Source organism: Vicia villosa, linkage group LG6, assembly GCF_029867415.1.
Source record: "Vicia villosa cultivar HV-30 ecotype Madison, WI linkage group LG6, Vvil1.0, whole genome shotgun sequence".
Classification (NCBI taxonomy): Eukaryota; Viridiplantae; Streptophyta; class Magnoliopsida; order Fabales; family Fabaceae; genus Vicia; species Vicia villosa.
The window spans coordinates 43,408,179-43,425,266 of NC_081185.1; the positions used below are offsets into that span (position 1 = coordinate 43,408,179).

At 34.4% G+C, this 17,088-nt stretch overlaps 1 protein-coding gene and 1 pseudogene across 1 annotated transcript; one reads left to right on the plus strand and one right to left on the minus strand.

Annotated features, from left to right (window-relative positions):
- The first annotated feature begins 2,898 nt into the window (after positions 1 to 2,898).
- LOC131613593 (aspartate--tRNA ligase, chloroplastic/mitochondrial-like) lies at positions 2,899 to 8,260 on the plus strand (annotated as a pseudogene).
- Positions 8,261 to 14,303: 6,043 nt separating this feature from the next.
- LOC131613594 (importin subunit alpha-4-like) lies at positions 14,304 to 15,602 on the minus strand. Its single transcript, XM_058885250.1, has 6 exons — positions 15,564 to 15,602; positions 15,303 to 15,478; positions 15,180 to 15,246; positions 14,978 to 15,103; positions 14,714 to 14,796; positions 14,304 to 14,625 (listed from the first exon to the last, which is right to left on the minus strand). The coding sequence occupies exons 1-6, from the start codon at positions 15,600 to 15,602 to the stop codon at positions 14,304 to 14,306; spliced, it is 813 nt and encodes a 270-aa protein (XP_058741233.1).
- Between the last annotated feature and the right edge of the window lie 1,486 nt (positions 15,603 to 17,088).

The following is a 17,088-nucleotide window of genomic DNA, read 5'->3' on the forward strand; positions in this document are numbered from 1 at the left end:
AATTTGGGTGTCGTTTGGGAGACTTTAGGCTCTCTAAGTCTAACAGTTGTTTAATTGAGATTATTAGCAGTTATTGCTTTTGTTACTGTTGCAGTCTTTTGTATTCCAAAGTCTGTAACTGTTCTTTAACTATCAAGGCAGTAGTTCTATAGAGAATAATAAAAGTATTGGTCATTTACACTTTCTATCATTTATGTTTCTATCAAATTCTATCACATTCATTATCACCCCTAAATCTCTGTGTAAGATCTTTGGTTCTAGTTGATGGGACGCAACCGTGGATAGACTGGTGACTGGCGGTTCTGAGTCACCATGAGCCATCACATGTAGGACGAAGTCCGGCGGTTCACGCGGAGGTAGCAAATTATATGATCTACGAGCAATTTCCCTCTCCAGCGTGACTGGTTTAATCCCTTCACCACCAATACTTCTGTTCTCGTCTGTTGCATTTGGTTCACTATCTCCTTCTCCGATGTCATTTATGTGCCGCACGTGTCAAATGCTATTACTTATTTTCTCACGATACATGTTCCAAGAGTTTTGAGTGTCAAAATTGTTTCCCTCTGGATCTACTTCTTCCTTCTTCATTGTCAACTTGGATTTGAAAACCAAATTGTCTGTGTAAGAGGATGAATGAACACCTTCCAAAGAAGGGTGATCTAACAGTTTTGTGAACTATGTAATTACGATTTGACGGTATTCCTCCATAGTTTGATGCCAAGAATCTTCCACATTTGCAAGCTGCATATTCAGTTGTTTGATCATTTTCAATCCTGCGGTCGGCCAGGTTCAAAGTTATTCTAATTTGGTGAGGAAAGAAATTAAGACTTGGAATTGGAACAGAGTAGAATCGCTGAAGCTGCCCTGAGTTGAGATTAACATTTGGGTCCAAGACCAAACAGAGTGGGGCTTGCAAAGGAGGTGCCAGCTAAAGCTAATTCAGGAATTAATGAGTCCGTCCCACATTAAGGCCTAGGAAATAGATGAAGCTATGCTAACAAGTTTTAGAGGCAAAAAGCTGGCTTCAGTTATGATGATACTCACAATAGTTCATCTTGCAATGGAAGAAAGGTTTGTTTTTATTTTCGTATCAATCTGTTGACACATTAAAGGATATCCATGCTACCAAGGAGCTAAGCAAACATTATGTTGTATTTATTGGAGTTGGAAAGTCTATTAATTTAATTAAGATTGATTGTTGGCTCAAACAATACAATAATAAAGTCATGATAACTGCTTGTAATGCAATTCAATCAGGGGCTATTAAACAATTATGGAAACATGCAAATAGATTTCAAAGATCTATATTAAAGAAAGGTTATGCCAAAGATCCTTCTGCTGTGGCTAAGGAACCATTTCTAAAGGCCTCTTATAAGAGTTTAGATGTGATTCTAGTTAATAAAGCAGGATGTAGACACAAGTATGAACCTTTGACGGATGTTTTGTCAAAGTATGAATATTTTCTCTGTGATAGCATATGTGAGCTCATCCAAAGTCTTGAAGACACAGGTACAATTGAGTATAAACCAATCTGTTTGAAAAAGCTAATAACTCTTACTATGGACATCAAGAACAAGAACAGAGGGAAAGAAATAGCACCAGCTCTATCTGTTATTCATATACACCTTTTCTCAATAAAGGATGCAGTTAATGGTTTATCATGCTTTTTGATATCATAGAAGAGATGCCAATGGATATGTTGAATGCTTCAAATGCACTTACGCTTCTCTTTCCTCAAGCTGTGGTTGCTGAAGTAGTGGCCTCTCTAAACATAGAAGAAATTCACTGCATGCTTCTTCCCAATTGCAATGGGAGTAAAACTATGTGGATGAGCTGACCGTTTGAAATTGCCATGTCGAACTTCTAACAGTGGGATTCTGGTCCTGGGGGCATGGACATGATTTGCAACTTTTACAATACATGAGGGGGGTTATTCAACACTTAAATACTCCGGTTGTTTGGTGGCCACTGCTTGCCTAATTTCATTTGATCTCTTGCAAGTTGTTCATGCTATGGTCATGCCACCAATTGGAAGTAAGTGACAAGAAGTATTCAACACACGAGTGTCCTTATCTTAGCCTAGAGGACAAGCTATTTTCCTAGCAGACGGTAGTGATAGGAAACTGACTTTGGGCCCAGGCCCGGCTTTCTACAGGTGCAACCTGTGCTATAGAACAGGGCCCCAAAATTTAAGGGGCCCAATTTTATTTATTATTATTATTAAATAGGAAAATATATAAAGAAAAAGAAAAATAAAATGAGAGAGTGAGAGACGGAACACGAAGGCCAGGCCTGTATATTAACGCTATAAAACCATAGGCACATATTGATGGTGTTCACGTGATGTTTAACATTTTATTTATGCCTCTAATAAAATTTGTTACATTTTTCTTTACATCTTTCATAATATATAATGTGGATATTATATTAAAATAGTTAACTTTATACTCTTGAGTCAATGTTATTAATTTATATTTTTGTTTAATTTAATTTTTTTCTTCAAATTTTTAATTCTTAAGGTTTTATTACTAATTGTCAATGTTCTTTTATTACTAATTCCTTAATATTTTTATTAAATAAAATTGATTTTTTTTACTAATATAATAATTTAATATAGGAATATAGTTTCACAACGGGTTGAATGTTTTAAGAAAATATTTAATATATTGACACTGATAGCAGTTGAAAATAATATTTTAGAAACAATAAAATATGAACAATGAATTTGTTTATATAAATATTTAGAAAAAGACTACTTTTAAATAGTTAAAAAATTTAAGTTGTATGAAATAATATTATTAGTTTAAATAATATTTTGAGTTTTTATTCATTTATTTAATTAATATATAATTTTATTTTTAATGTGTTATTTTTAATTATTAAAATTTTGTTTTTTAATTTAAGTTATTTTTAATATTAGAACAGGGCCTCCTGATTTATTGGGTCGGCCCTGAATTGGGCCTAAGCCCAACAATAACCAAGCTGAATGGAAGAGTTAGGGAAAGAGCTTCTGATGTGGCGTGGCAGTTGGTTAGGACGGGCAGGGGGCTTATAGGGAGAAAGAGGTGAGAGTCAGAGGCTCATTCTGAAAAGTTGTTAGTATTCAGGTTGGAGAAAGTATTCTCTGGTTAGGAGCTTAGCTTTGTTTAGGAGTTCTTGAACTCCCCTTTATCTTTTCTTTCACCATTGTAATTGTGCTTTGCTGCATTTTCATTCTCAATCCAAACAGATTCTCCATTTTGAATTCACGGGTTGCATTATAATATATATTCATTTTTGTAATATGTAAGCATATGAGAGGATTTATTGCTTAAAATTACTAATTTGCAGTTATCGATATCTTGATCTAAGAAGGCCGCAAATGAATTTTAACATATTGCTTCGTCATAAAGTGGTTAAACTCATACGAAGATATCTAGAAGATATACATGGTTTTGTGGAGGTACTGTTCATTAGGTTCATCCCTTCCCTTGAGTTATTGAGTCTCCTGCACACTGTTGTAGTTGGTGTCCTGTGTTGATCTTTACCTTTTTTTGTTCATAAGGTAGATTGAAACTCCAATACTGTCAAGATCCACACCAGAAGGTGCTCGGGATTATTTAGTGCCATCAAGAGTCCAGGTATTAAACTCTGTTCACCTATTGCGTGAGATTCTAATTTTATTATATTTCTCTAATAATATATTCTTAGTCTTTCTTTCTCTTTGTTTAGTATGACTTTTAATTACAATAGAGTAAATAAGTCAACACAACAGACTTTGAAAAAATTAGTCTCATCAAATGTTCAATCAGGCAATTTAAATTTATCTTTTGCATAATCAGATCAATTAATTATTCAATTAGATTTTTTCAATTTTGAATTTTGGAGTCGACAGGATTTATGATCCCAGCTTCGAAAGCTATTAGTATTACCTATATACCTCAATGGCATTAATGTAGAGCTTATGCAGGTTTGCATTGTGCATACACCTCAGTAGGCACATCATCGACTCTTTTCTTTATACTTGAGCGCAGAAACCATCGTCCTTTGATATTTATCTGTTATGTTTTGACTGTAAAAATGGCTGCAAAAACTTTAGTAATTTCCCATAAGTGGGTTATCTGTATTATGCTACAGAATAATTTTATTTTATTGGGATGGTATCTTTGATGAGTGGAGCATTGCTAAGATATAAAGCAATGCAATATTTTATAAATATAATTTATGTCATATTTTGTTGATTCATTATCTCATGAATTATGAAGCCAGGAACATTTTATGCCTTGCCTCAAAGCCCTCAGCTATTCAAACAGATGCTAATGGTCGCTGGTTTTGATAAATATTATCAAGTAGCAAGGTATGATATTCTTTTTATTTTTTGTCTTTCTGTATCTTGGCTTATTTTATGGAGGATTTGTAAAACTCTTCCCTTTTTCCTTAAAAAAAAGCATTTGTTGCGTGATTTACAATTAAAAGATTATTGATTGTCTGAAGTCACCATGTTTGTTTTCGGATTGAATGCAATTTACTTTTTTCCAGATGTTTTCGAGATGAAGATTTAAGAGCTGATAGACAACCGAAGTTCATACAATTAGATATGGAAATGGCTTTTACTCCTTTAGAGGATATGTTGACTCTTAATGAAGAGTTGATCAGAAAGGTTAGTTTATACCATCTATAATCATACTTCTCTAACAGGTTAAATAAATTCATGGTATCTTATCAATAAATTAATATTTTTTTTTTAACACTACTAATAGATAAGTTTTTTGGAATGGAAGAATAAAGTGTTTGAAGCAGGTATTGGTATTGGCTGAGAAATTATAAAGGATAACTAAAGAAACAGGCACTTTTGGTAAACTAATTATAGAACTATTTTACCTTTTGTGATTAAATTAGGTCAAAAACAAATTCTAAGATGACTAATAAGTGATAGTTAACTAAATGGACTAATTGACTAATGGACTTGTCCCATAGAAAACAAAATACAACCTCAGTATGAAGATCTGCTTGTTAGTTTTGTCCAGGAATATGTTGAACCAACCAACTATTAGCTGCTTGTTTAACACCTTCTATCTGGCAAAGAACAGTCAAGTTACTGGTGTTTAATGCGCTAATGAAGAACTGGTTTGATGGCCAGAGCAACAGCACTCTGATTATCACACAAAACAAAACCAGAGGAACTTGAGCAGAGACGTCTAACTCAAAGCAGGGTTTTTATCCACAACAGTTCTGCAGTAACTAGAGCAAGACTTTGATACCCAGTTTTGTTTCCTACTAGACCTGGCAACTACATTAGCTTTTGAGACCACTGTGAGATCAAGTTAGGACCAAGAAAGATGGCAGCAGTGAAGTGGATCTTTTTCCATCTGGATTTGCTGCCCAATCAACATCACAATAGGTTTTCAGGAAAAGACAAATGTTGAAATAGGAAGATGTTAATGTTGCTAAATCTGTTTGATAAAGATCTTTTTGGATGTGGTTGGTTTTACATAAAGAAAACTATAAAAATTGAATCATGTATGTTATGGCTATTTTGAAGTTGGATATTGCTTGAGGGAAACAAATATTGTATGGTTATTATGAACTGTTCATCTCCTAGATTATAATATACACTAATTACTTGGTGTAAAGATAAGAAGTATTTCTTGCAGGTTTTTCTTGAAATTAAGGGCGTGGAATTACCAAATCCTTTCCCCAGGCTTACTTATGCTGAAGCAATGAATAGATATGGTTCGGACCGGCCAGATACCAGATTTGATCTTGAATTAAAAGATGTAATGATCTTTATTTCACCTCCTCTTAGTACTTTTGTGGTTTCTAGCATATGGTAGTTACTTTGATCTTCTCTTATGTGCTCAATTTTTTTCATTTGATATAGTAGTTTGCTTCAGTCCCTTGTTTGAAATCACTGTTACTTTTTGTTTTAGTTTCGTAGTAACTTACCTATACCTGCTTCATCTTGCTGAGATATAACTTCTCATTGTCTGCAGGTATCTGACATTTTCTCAGGGTCTTCCTTCAAGGTTTTCTCTGATACCTTGGAAAGTGGAGGAGTTGTAAAAGTGCTGTGTGTACCTTCTGGTGCAAAAAAGTACTCAAATTCAACTCTTAAGAAAGGTGATATTTACAATGAAGCATTCAAATCTGGTGCAAAGGGTTTACCTTTTCTCAAGATCACAGAGAATGGTAAATAAGGACTTCATAATCAATACTTAATTTTATGATATTTTGAGACATGTTTGTTATATTCCATTGTTTATTGTGCAAACCTTTGTTTATAGGGAATATTGAGGGAATTTCTGCTTTAATATCAATTATCAAGTATGGATCCTGCAACTAAAGATGATTTGTTAAGGCGATGCTCTGCTGGACCGGGTGATCTGATTTTGTTTGCTGTTGGTCATCACGCATCTGTAAATAAAACTCTAGACCGTCTTAGAGTTTATGTGGCAAATGAATTAGGTTTAATCGACCATGTAAGTTGGTGTTTTTTGCTTTTTAAAGGAAAATAAATGCTGTATATCTTGATGATTCATTTCACTTACACTATCTGGTTATTTTTGTTTGAATTTTAGGGCAGACATTCAATTTTGTGGATTACCGACTTTCCAATGTTTGAGTGGAATGATTCAGAGCAGAGGCTCGAGGTCTCTTTTTTTCTTTTAATATAATCCAACAATGTATTTCTCAATGTATAATAACACCTCTAGCTTGAAAATTTTATGATTGTGATTGCAGTTAATCTTGTTATTATTCTTTTCATTATTTTTAATTACGAGCTAGTGCAGGCTCTTCATCATCCTTTCACTGCACCAAATCCTGAAGACATGAACAACCTTGCTACTGCTCGTGCGTTGGCATATGACATGGTTTATAATGGGGTGGAGGTAATTGAAATTTAGTTGAGCTTACTTTTCTCTCTCTTTAAGCTCCGAGGTTGACAATTTCACGACCGATATCTGCATAAATAACTATTATATTTTTGGTCAGATTGGTGGAGGAAGTTTGAGAATTTATAAACGCGACTTACAACAAAAGGTTTTGGAGATTGTAGGCATCTCAATGGAGCAGGTTAGTAAATGTGATTCCAATCATAGCCTTCTTTATCTTCGAATGCACGTGTAGCTCTGGCTGATCAGAATTATGCTTTATAATTTTTTTCAGGCTGAAGCAAAGTTAGGCTATCTTCTTGAAGCGCTTGACATGGGGGCTCCCCCACATGGTATGTATATTTGTAAATCTTCTAAAATGGTTTATAGCATTAGATATTTTTATGATAAGACATCAAACATTTAAGATAAACCAAACTTATTTTGAGACCAGAATTGCAGAAACAAAAAATAGTTCCACAATTTTATAATTTCATCGGAGGCAAAAAACTTGGCGGAGTAGAATGATGCGACACTACTCCTCAAATGTTGTCTCATTCGAACACTACTATGAAAAGATGCTGTGCTGTGCACCAATTTCTCAATATGTTTAGTAGCTGATGATTGTTATTATATATGAAACAAATGCAGGAGGCATAGCTTTCGGTTTGGACAGACTGGTTATGTTGCTGGCAGGGGCTAGTTCAATCAGGGATGTCATTGCTTTCCCCAAAACAACTACTGCACAGTGTGCCCTGACCAGGTCTCCATCCGAAGTAGATCCGCAACAGCTGAAAGATCTTTCGATTACTACGTAGATCGATATTCAACTCTTCATAGTTTCTGTTACTTATACCATTTTTGTACTCTACCAAGGAAAAATTTATGTACACTTAAATAAATCAATATAGGTTACCATGTAAACTTACTTTTTCATGTTGTTTATCGCATTTTTTGAGCCAAAGAAAGTCATATTATTTATTCAAACACATAATAAAGCTCAGTGTTTGACACCTTCTCTTTGTTATTTTTGTATAGGAGAATAATTGATTACGACAACACAACTTTTCCATGTCATTAGCCATTTCAACTTAACTAGCTATGCCATCTTGTTCTTTATGCTTGTATCTATCAACTACTTTTGGCTTGTGTGCAAAATAATATTATTAACAATGAAAGATAAGGAAGTGAAAGTTCACAAATAAAACCAGTTCAACATGATGTTCTACAGTTGAAAAGTCCAATGAGACTTTGAGGACTTGTCAAAAAATGCTAGTTGAACGTTTCTCATACTCAATATCATTTTTTATTTTACAATTTTTTTCTTTAAATAAATCATTTTTAACTTAAATTAATTTTATTTTATAAAGACTTAAATTGTAATATAATATCGGTAAAAATAATTTTACACGGTCACAAATCATATGTAATATTTTAAAATCAATTGCTTAAAAAAAGTAAAATTTGATTAATAATATAATGTAAATGAATCAAATTAATTTTTCGATGAATTAAATTAGGAGCCTGTTTGTATAGGCTTTTAAAAGATCATTTTTGCTTTATATATTTAAAAATAATTCTTATGAGAATTTACTCAATAAATTAGAAATTATTTTGAAGCCATTTGTAATAAATCAAAGAATAAATTTGATATCCAATAATTTAACTATTATAACAAAAGATAGTAGTGAAGGGATGATATATTTAAAATGATTTTTTTTTTTTAAATAAAAAGCTGTTTAAGATATTTATTTATTTATTTTCAAAATACCATATTTTTTGTAGCAACATACTCTAAATCCTTTTATGAAACCAATTTTTGCAACTGTAGAATGAAACATACACTGAATTTTATGTTTCAAAGCATACTACTCAGTAACGCCAAAACTATAGAAAAGCAAGGATGTCTTGCACAGGGCCGACCCAATCAACACAGAGGTCCTGTTCTAATTTTTAAAATGGACCCAAATTGAAAAGTATAAATACAATTATAATAATTAAAAAGACACATAAAAAATACAATTATGTATTAGTCAATAATATATTAAGTATAATTATTTTGAGTTTGATTTATTGCAATTTCAGTATGTATTGACTCTTTATCATAGCACTTTTTTAATTTATTGGATTTTTATTATAAACATTTTATTTATTTCGATTAATATTTATTAAAAAAATTGAACCTTTCAATAATTTGGGGCCTCCCAAAGTTTGGGGCCTCCCAAAGTTTGGGGCCCTGTGCTGTAGCACTTCCTGCACATGCACAGGGCCGGCCCTGGACTCTTGCATAGACACAAGTTGGAACACAAAATTTAGACACACCCTCGTAAGGGCTATCTTAGCAAACTAATGTTGCCTTAGTGTGTGTAGTACATAGATAATTACCAACATAAACAATTAAATGATTTGTACTAATAAAAGGTAGATGATAGTTAGAATTTTCACAGACTTTGTATTAGAACTGAGTTGATTCCATTTCACAGACTTAGTGTGTGTAGTGATGGGTTTTTTCTCTTTATGTGGAGAGAGAAAGAAGGAGAAACATTAACATTTATAGAAAATATAATTGATAGTACGTGAGTATTTATTGGTGAACTTATGAAAGAGAAATTTTCTCTTTACATTTTAGCCACCAATTTCTTACATGGTTTGGCTATATAAGCTTCCGTTGTGTCATTTCTATAGATATCATAAAGAGTAAAAATCCTTTTGAGACAAATACAAAAGAGAGGTTATCCACCATATTTATTGGTGAGAGTTGTAATAATCAGTTTGTATTATTATTCATTTAAACAGAAGCAACTTTTTGATGTGCCATTGTTATTGTTATTATTAGTACAGTGGGAAAAGTTTGAACAAGGGATAGTTATTTATCTATTAACCTTGTATTAGGTGTGTTTAGTGCTATCTTTCACAACAAGTGGTATCAGAGCTTCGGCTCACCACACATTTTAACTTCTATTATTAACAATGGACGAGTCAACTTTGACGGGATCATCGACGATAATTAAGTTAACGCCTTTGAATTACTCCATTTGGAAGCCAAGAATGGAAGATATACTTTATTGCATGGATTTGTATCAACCTTTGCAAGATAAAGGGACGAAGCCAACCGACAAGTCAGATGATGATTGGAATGTGATGAATAGGAAAACCGTTGGACAAATTCGACAATGGATAGATCAATGTGTCTTCCATCATGTTGCGCAAGAAACGGTTGCGTACACATTATGGACGAAACTAGAAACATTGTACGAGAGAAAAACAACCCAAAATAAAGCTTCTACTATTCGGCGATTGGTGAACCTCAAGTATAGAGAAACCCGGAGTGTTTCCGAACACTTGAGCGATTTTAAAAGATTGATAAATCAACTCACCAATATGAAGATGGTGCTTGAAGATGAATTGCAAGCATTATTATTATTAAGTTCCTTGCCAGACAATTGGGACACACTTGTGGTTTCATTGGGTAACTCGGCACCACAAGGTGTTCTAACTTTGGACATAGTAAAAGATAGCATGTTCAATGAAGAATCCAGACGGAAGGAACAAGGAATGCCGTCAGAGTCTGAGGCGCTTGTCAGAGAGTATCGTGGAAAAAGTATCCACAAGAAGTTCAATAATAGAGACAAGTCAAGAGGCAAGTCTAGAGACAAGTTCAATGGAAGATCGCAGGCAAGAAAAGACGTTGAATGTTTTTACTGTCACGAGAAAGGTCACATGAAGAGAGAATGTAGAAAGCTCAAGAGAGAGCAGCAAGAAAATGGTGATGCGAGTAATATAGCCGCTAGCATCTTTCAAGGCAATGAGGTAATATTTGTTTGTGATGATGGTCATGTTAATTTGACATCACAAGAAACATGTTGGGTTGTGGATTCCGATGCATCATTCCATGTAATATCGCGGATGGATTTCTTTTCATCTTATACTAGAGGTGATTTTGGTCATGTGAGGATGGGCAATGATAATACATCCAAAATTATGGGGGAAATGAGATATTTGTCTAGAAACAAACACCGGTTGTTACCTAACATTGAAAGATGTGAGACATGTCCCTGACATGCGTCTCAATCTAATATCCAATGGTCTACTAGACGAAGAAGGCTATACTAGTGTGTTTGGGGACAGAAAGTGGAAGCTAACAGTTCCTTAGTAATAGCCCGAGGCAAGAAAGTAAGCACTCTTTATGTGATTGAAGCCAAAGTCAATAATGAGTGTGTTAATGCTCTCGGAGAAGACTCCTCAGTCGAGCTATGGCATAAACAGCTCGGACATATGAGTGAGAAGGGACTTCAAATTCTAGCCAGGAGAGGTATTTTGGCAGGTATGAAAGGATTGAAAATGCCTCTTAAGCCATGTACGCATTGTTTGGCTGGAAAGCAACATAGAGCTTCATTTCAATATAAGGCCCCGCATAGAAGACCACATGTTTTAGATTTGGTACATTCTGATGTTTGTGGTCCAATGACCACTAATACTCTTGGAGGTGCAAGGTATTTTGTTACCTTTATTGATGATCACTCCAGAAAGGTTTGGGTGTATATGCCCTCAAAAAAAATACCAGGTGTATGTAGTATTCAAACAATTTCACGCTAGCGTTGGGCGAGAAACTGGAAAGAAGTTAAAATGTGTTTGCCCTGACAATGGAGGAGAATTTATTGGAGATTTCAAACGTTTCTGTATGAGTAATGGAATCCAGCATGAAAGATCAGTTCCGAAGACACCTCAACATAATGGAGTAGCTGAGAGAATGAACAGAACTATCGTTGAAAGAGTGAGAATAATGTTATCTCATGCTAAGTTACCCAAGAATTTTTGGGGTGAGACTCTGATGACTGCAGTTGATTTAATTAACTTATCCCCTTCAGCTCCATTAAATGGTGATGTTCCAAATAGGTTTTGGACAGGTAAATATGTATCCTACAAACATTTGAAGGTGTTTGGTTGTAGAGCGTCTGTACATGTTCCAAAAGATGAGAGATCAAAACTCGACTCAAAGTCGAAGGAATGCATCTTCTTGGGATATGGAAATGAAGAATTCGGGTATAGATTATGGGATCCTATAGAGAAGCAAATTATTAAAAGTAGAGATGTTATCTTCTTTGAAGACCAGAATATTGAAGAAGTTTAAAAGGGAGTCAAGCCTGTTATTTCTAGAGAACATCCGAGCAACTTGGATCCAATTCCTCCTCTAGATAATTACAGGGGAGATGAAATAGAAGATATTGGAGATGCAGAAAATGAACCTCTAATTAATAATGGTCCAAATGAATAAGTAATAGATGGTAATAAAAGTGATGGTGATAATAGAGATATGGTTGAAGACTATGAGGATGAAGAACAAGTTCCTCAAGTAAGAAGGTCATTTAGGATACCTAAACCGCAAACCAAATATCCTGCAACGGAATTTGTGTTACTCACTAACGGGGGAGAACCAGAGTCTTACGAAGAAGCTATGATGGATGTCCACAAAGAAGAGTGGTTGAAAGCCATGTAGGAAGAAATGCAATCCTTGCATGAGAACCAGACATATAAGTTGGTAGTTTTACCGAAAGGTAAAAGGGCACTAAAAAACAAATGGGTGTACAAGTTAAAGACTGAGGAAAATAACTCACAACCCAGATACAAGGCAAGATTAGTTGTGAAAGGCTTTAGTCAAAAGAAGGGCATTGACTTTGAAGATATTTTTTCACCCGTGGTCAAGATGTCATCAATCAGGGTAGTACTTGGTTTGGCTGCAAGTTTGGATCTAGAAGTGGAACGACTAGATGTGAAGACTGCATTTCTTCATGGTGATTTAGAAGAAGAAATTTACATGGAGCAGCCAGAGGGATTCAAAGTCAAAGGCAAAGAAAACTTGGTATGTCAGTTGAAAAAGAGTTTATACGGACTTAAACAGGCACCACGTCAATGGTACAAGAAGTTTGTTTCCTTCATGATTGATCATGGATATCAAAGAACTAATTCTGATCATTGTGTGTTTGTGAATAGATCTGATGATGGTGATCTCATCATATTACTCTTGTATGTTGATGATATGTTGATTGTAGGACAAAATAGTGAGAAGATCAGCAAGCTGAAGGCTGAAATGAAGAAGTATTTTGCTATGAAAGACTTGGGACCAACAAAACATATTCTTGGTATGTCCATCCGCCGTGATCGGAAGGAACACAAGTTGTGGTTGTCACAAGAAAAATATATCGAGAAGGTGTTAGAACGTTTTCACATGGAAAGCGCAAAGCCAGTTGCTACTCCACTTACTAGTCACTTTTGTCTTAGTTCAAAGCAGAGTCCGACAAGTGAAATAGAAAAGCAGGATATGAATAAGGTGCCATATGCCTCAGCTATTGGAAGCTTAATGTATGCAATGGCATGTACACGAGCAGATATAACACACGCAGTTGGTGTTGTTAGTAGATTCTTGACAAACCCAGGAAAGGAGCATTGGAATGTTGTGAAGTGGATCTTGCGATATCTCAGAGGAACTTCAAAAACGAGTTTGTGTTTTGGAAGTAGAAAAACTGAATTGATTGGCTACACAGATGCAGATATGGCGGGAGATATTGATTCTAGGAAATCAACTTCTAGATTCTTGATTACATATTCAGGGGGAGTTGTATCGTGGCAGTCGAAGCTACAAAAGTGTGTTGCATTGTCTACCACGGAAGTAGAGTTCATTGCAACAACAGAAGCTTGCAAGGAAATGTTATGGATGAAATGGTTCTTGCATGAATTAGAACAAGAACAACAGAAGTATATTGTGCATTGTGATAGTCAGAGCGTTATCCACTTAAGCAAGAATTCGAGCTTTCACTCGAGGTCAAAGCATATTGATGTGAGATATCACTGGATACGTGATATGTTGGATTCCAAGCAACTACAGCTTGAGAAAATCCATACTGATGACAATTGCTCAGATATGATGACCAAGTTCTTACCCAAGGACAAGTACGAGTTCTGCTAGAGAGCTGCTGGATTAATGGAGTCCTCCACATAAATCAGAAGGGGAGATTGATGGGTTTTTCCTCTTTATGTGGAGAGAGAAAGAAGGAGAAACATTAACATTTATAGAAAATGTAATTGATAGTACGTGAGTATTTATTGGTGAACTTATGGAAGAGAAATTTTCTCTTTACATTTTAGCCACCAATTTCTTGCATGGTTTGGCTATATAAGCTCTCGTTGTGTCATATCTATAGATATCATAAAGAGTGAAAATCCTTTTGAGACAAATCCAAAAGAGAGGTTATCCACCATATTTATTGGTGAGAGTTGTAATAATCAGTTTGTATTATTATTCATTTAAACAGAAGAAACTTTTTGATGTGCCATTGTTATTGTTATTATTATTACAGTGGGAAAAGTTTGATCCAGGGATAGTTATTTATCTGTTGACCTTGTATTAGGTGTGTTTAGTGCTATCTTTCCCAAAATGTAGTACATGGATTTTTTTCAATACATCAGTACATTCCCAAAACTGTTTATAACATTTTCCGAAGACCAATATTCTTCAAAAATCTTACCCGCCAAATAAGAAATATTTTCATTGTTGTGATTCTTCAAAGACCATAACCTCAACAAAGCAATTGTGTTACCATTTTTAATATCTTCGGCATAAACGTTGATAGTAGATTTTTTCCTTAGCATGTTGCCATGAATTAAGAAATTGCTTAGCCCATTTAGGCACACATCAAGTAACTTTGGTTCGTTTGTAAAAGTCATGAGATTAAATAATCCCCTTACGCATCCAATAACTTCTAGTTGCGGCAAGTACCTACATAAATACCCACAATTAATGGTATTAAATAGAATGAGGGAGGCCAAAAGAATGAAGGAAAATTAAATCTAATGGTAAGACTTACCTTGTTTGTTTAAAGCTTCCACAGCTGAAAGTATAGATGGCCCACGCAGCCTCATACCTCGTATCAAATTTATTCAATTTATTCTTCATAAGATCAATCATAATAGGGAAAAAAACCCTCATCAATGACGGCCTATTCATCAATCAGAATAGATTTTAGAGTTTAAAAAAAACCAAAGTTATACTTTGCTTAAGTAACCAATTGTCCACTTACGATGAGATTACAGTTTATAGTTTTAAAACAAACACGTCAAATCATATTTACCTGTAAATGGTTTCTTGTTCCACCTACAAGGTTCCCTATTATCCAACATGCTTCTTTAAGAATCAGTTTGTCAGTTTGCCCAAGTAGCCACTTAAGGCCAAAGAGATCTCTAGTGTCGATTATGATCTAAAAAACACACTACAAATTTAATGATATGTGATAAAAGATCATTAAAAAAATGAGGGCTTTAGAAGCATTTTACTTGTTTTTTAGCCTTTCCACACGGTGCCAAATTTCCTAGGATCATAGCTATAATAATGAAATCCAACCTGTTAGTCAGTCAACCAAAGAGTAATTTTACTAAAAACTATATTAATGTACTTACAGAAGAAATTCTATGATTCGCAAGTACACGCCTTCTTCAGCTAAGACTTTGTATAGTTCACTTGAATGATCAAGAAATATAACAAGTTGGAGTCTGGATAGTATAGCTCTTCCATCAGGCTTATCTCCATCCGCCACCGATAATAATTCCCGGAGGAAAGACAATACAGGAGATATCTGAAGAGAAAAAAATAAGAGAACATGCAATTGGTAAGAAAAAAATCCAAATTAAGTAACAATACTTTGTGAAAATTAACCGAACCTGATCATTAAATCTTGGAGGAATAATTTCACTGCACATCTTTTGTAATGTTCATTTAGTAATCATCAAGACGTGTTTGTTGGTTGTCTTCAACATATCCATCAGTGGCGCGAGTGCACCATTTTCAACAACAATATCCCTTTTCTCTAAAGAATCACAAGCTATGTTTCCTAACGCCCATTATCATATCCCAAAATTTGCCCTCCCGATTTCACTTTTGTACTTACGCTTTCCATTTCACATGCATACACTCCCTTAAATCACTTGGATAGCATGCATACAATTAAACACCTTAGTTCAAAAAGGATTTTAATTGCAATGACATAGTGGATAATGGAGTGAAGGTAAATAATGCATAATGTGGAGAGAGGTGAGTTCGAATCCCATCTCCCTTAATGTTGATTTTTCTTCTATCACTTTTTAGAATTCTCTTTTTATAGGTCAAATTTTAGTATAGCACTAGGTTAATTTTAGGTTAGTTTTAGGACTATTATCTCTTATTTTTAGTCTTTATTAATAAAAACAATTAAAAATTAGATTTTATGTTTTTTTTATAATAAAAAAAAGTTACTAGAGTTTGTTTTAGTTTTTTTATTACTATTATTATTTAGTTTTTTATTTTAGTTAGTTTTCTTATGTAGTTATTAGTATTATCATTATTATGTTACTATTAATACTAAAAAAAAAAAGAGTACAAGATGACATCAGATTTCCCGTATGGTTCATTGTTTCAAATTCTTATCAATGTCATATCAAGCCTAAAAGAGTAAGAAAATTTTCTGAATTAAGTCGGTGGTTCTGAATCAGTGCATAATCTTCATCAAAACTTTCCAAATCGTTCCTTTATGATGGAATAGTAACGTGTGGAGTCTCAAAACCGCAACAAATCGCAACCATCCCCAATCTTACTCAATCGGCATTTAACCAGATTCAATTCGAAATTAATTTTCAAGACCTAATTCGGCATTATAAAAGCAGAGCAATATCACACTGACAAGGGAGGAGAAAAAGAGCCGAAAAACTCAGTAGGAAGAGGTCACCGAAAATTAGCAGAAAAAATCACAAAAAGAAATCAAAAGACGAAGAAAAGTGCAACCAAGACTGAAGAAATCTCGAACGTACGCCGTAAACGGAACGACGACACCAGCCACAAGCGTCGCTTTCAGATTTGCACGCCGTCATACACGACCTCCGACGTGTGCATCACACTAGAGGACGAGCCCATCGTTCCACCGCCTTCGGTCAGCCTTGCCGGAATACACCGAGTTCCACCGTGAAATCATTGTCGGTAACTTCCTTCCTCCTTGATCTCTAAACTCTTTAGATTCAGTTAAAAAGCTTCAAAAGTGTTGATATTATGTGATCGATTTTCATTAGTATGTTTGAATCAATGATTTTGTTTGTTGATCTTATTCTATTGAAAATAAGTAGAAAGATGAAAGTCGTTTTTTGCGTGAGAAAGGAGAAGTGTGGATCTGAATATTGAGTTTCTCTCTCTTTGATAATATGGTGTTTATTTTCTTTT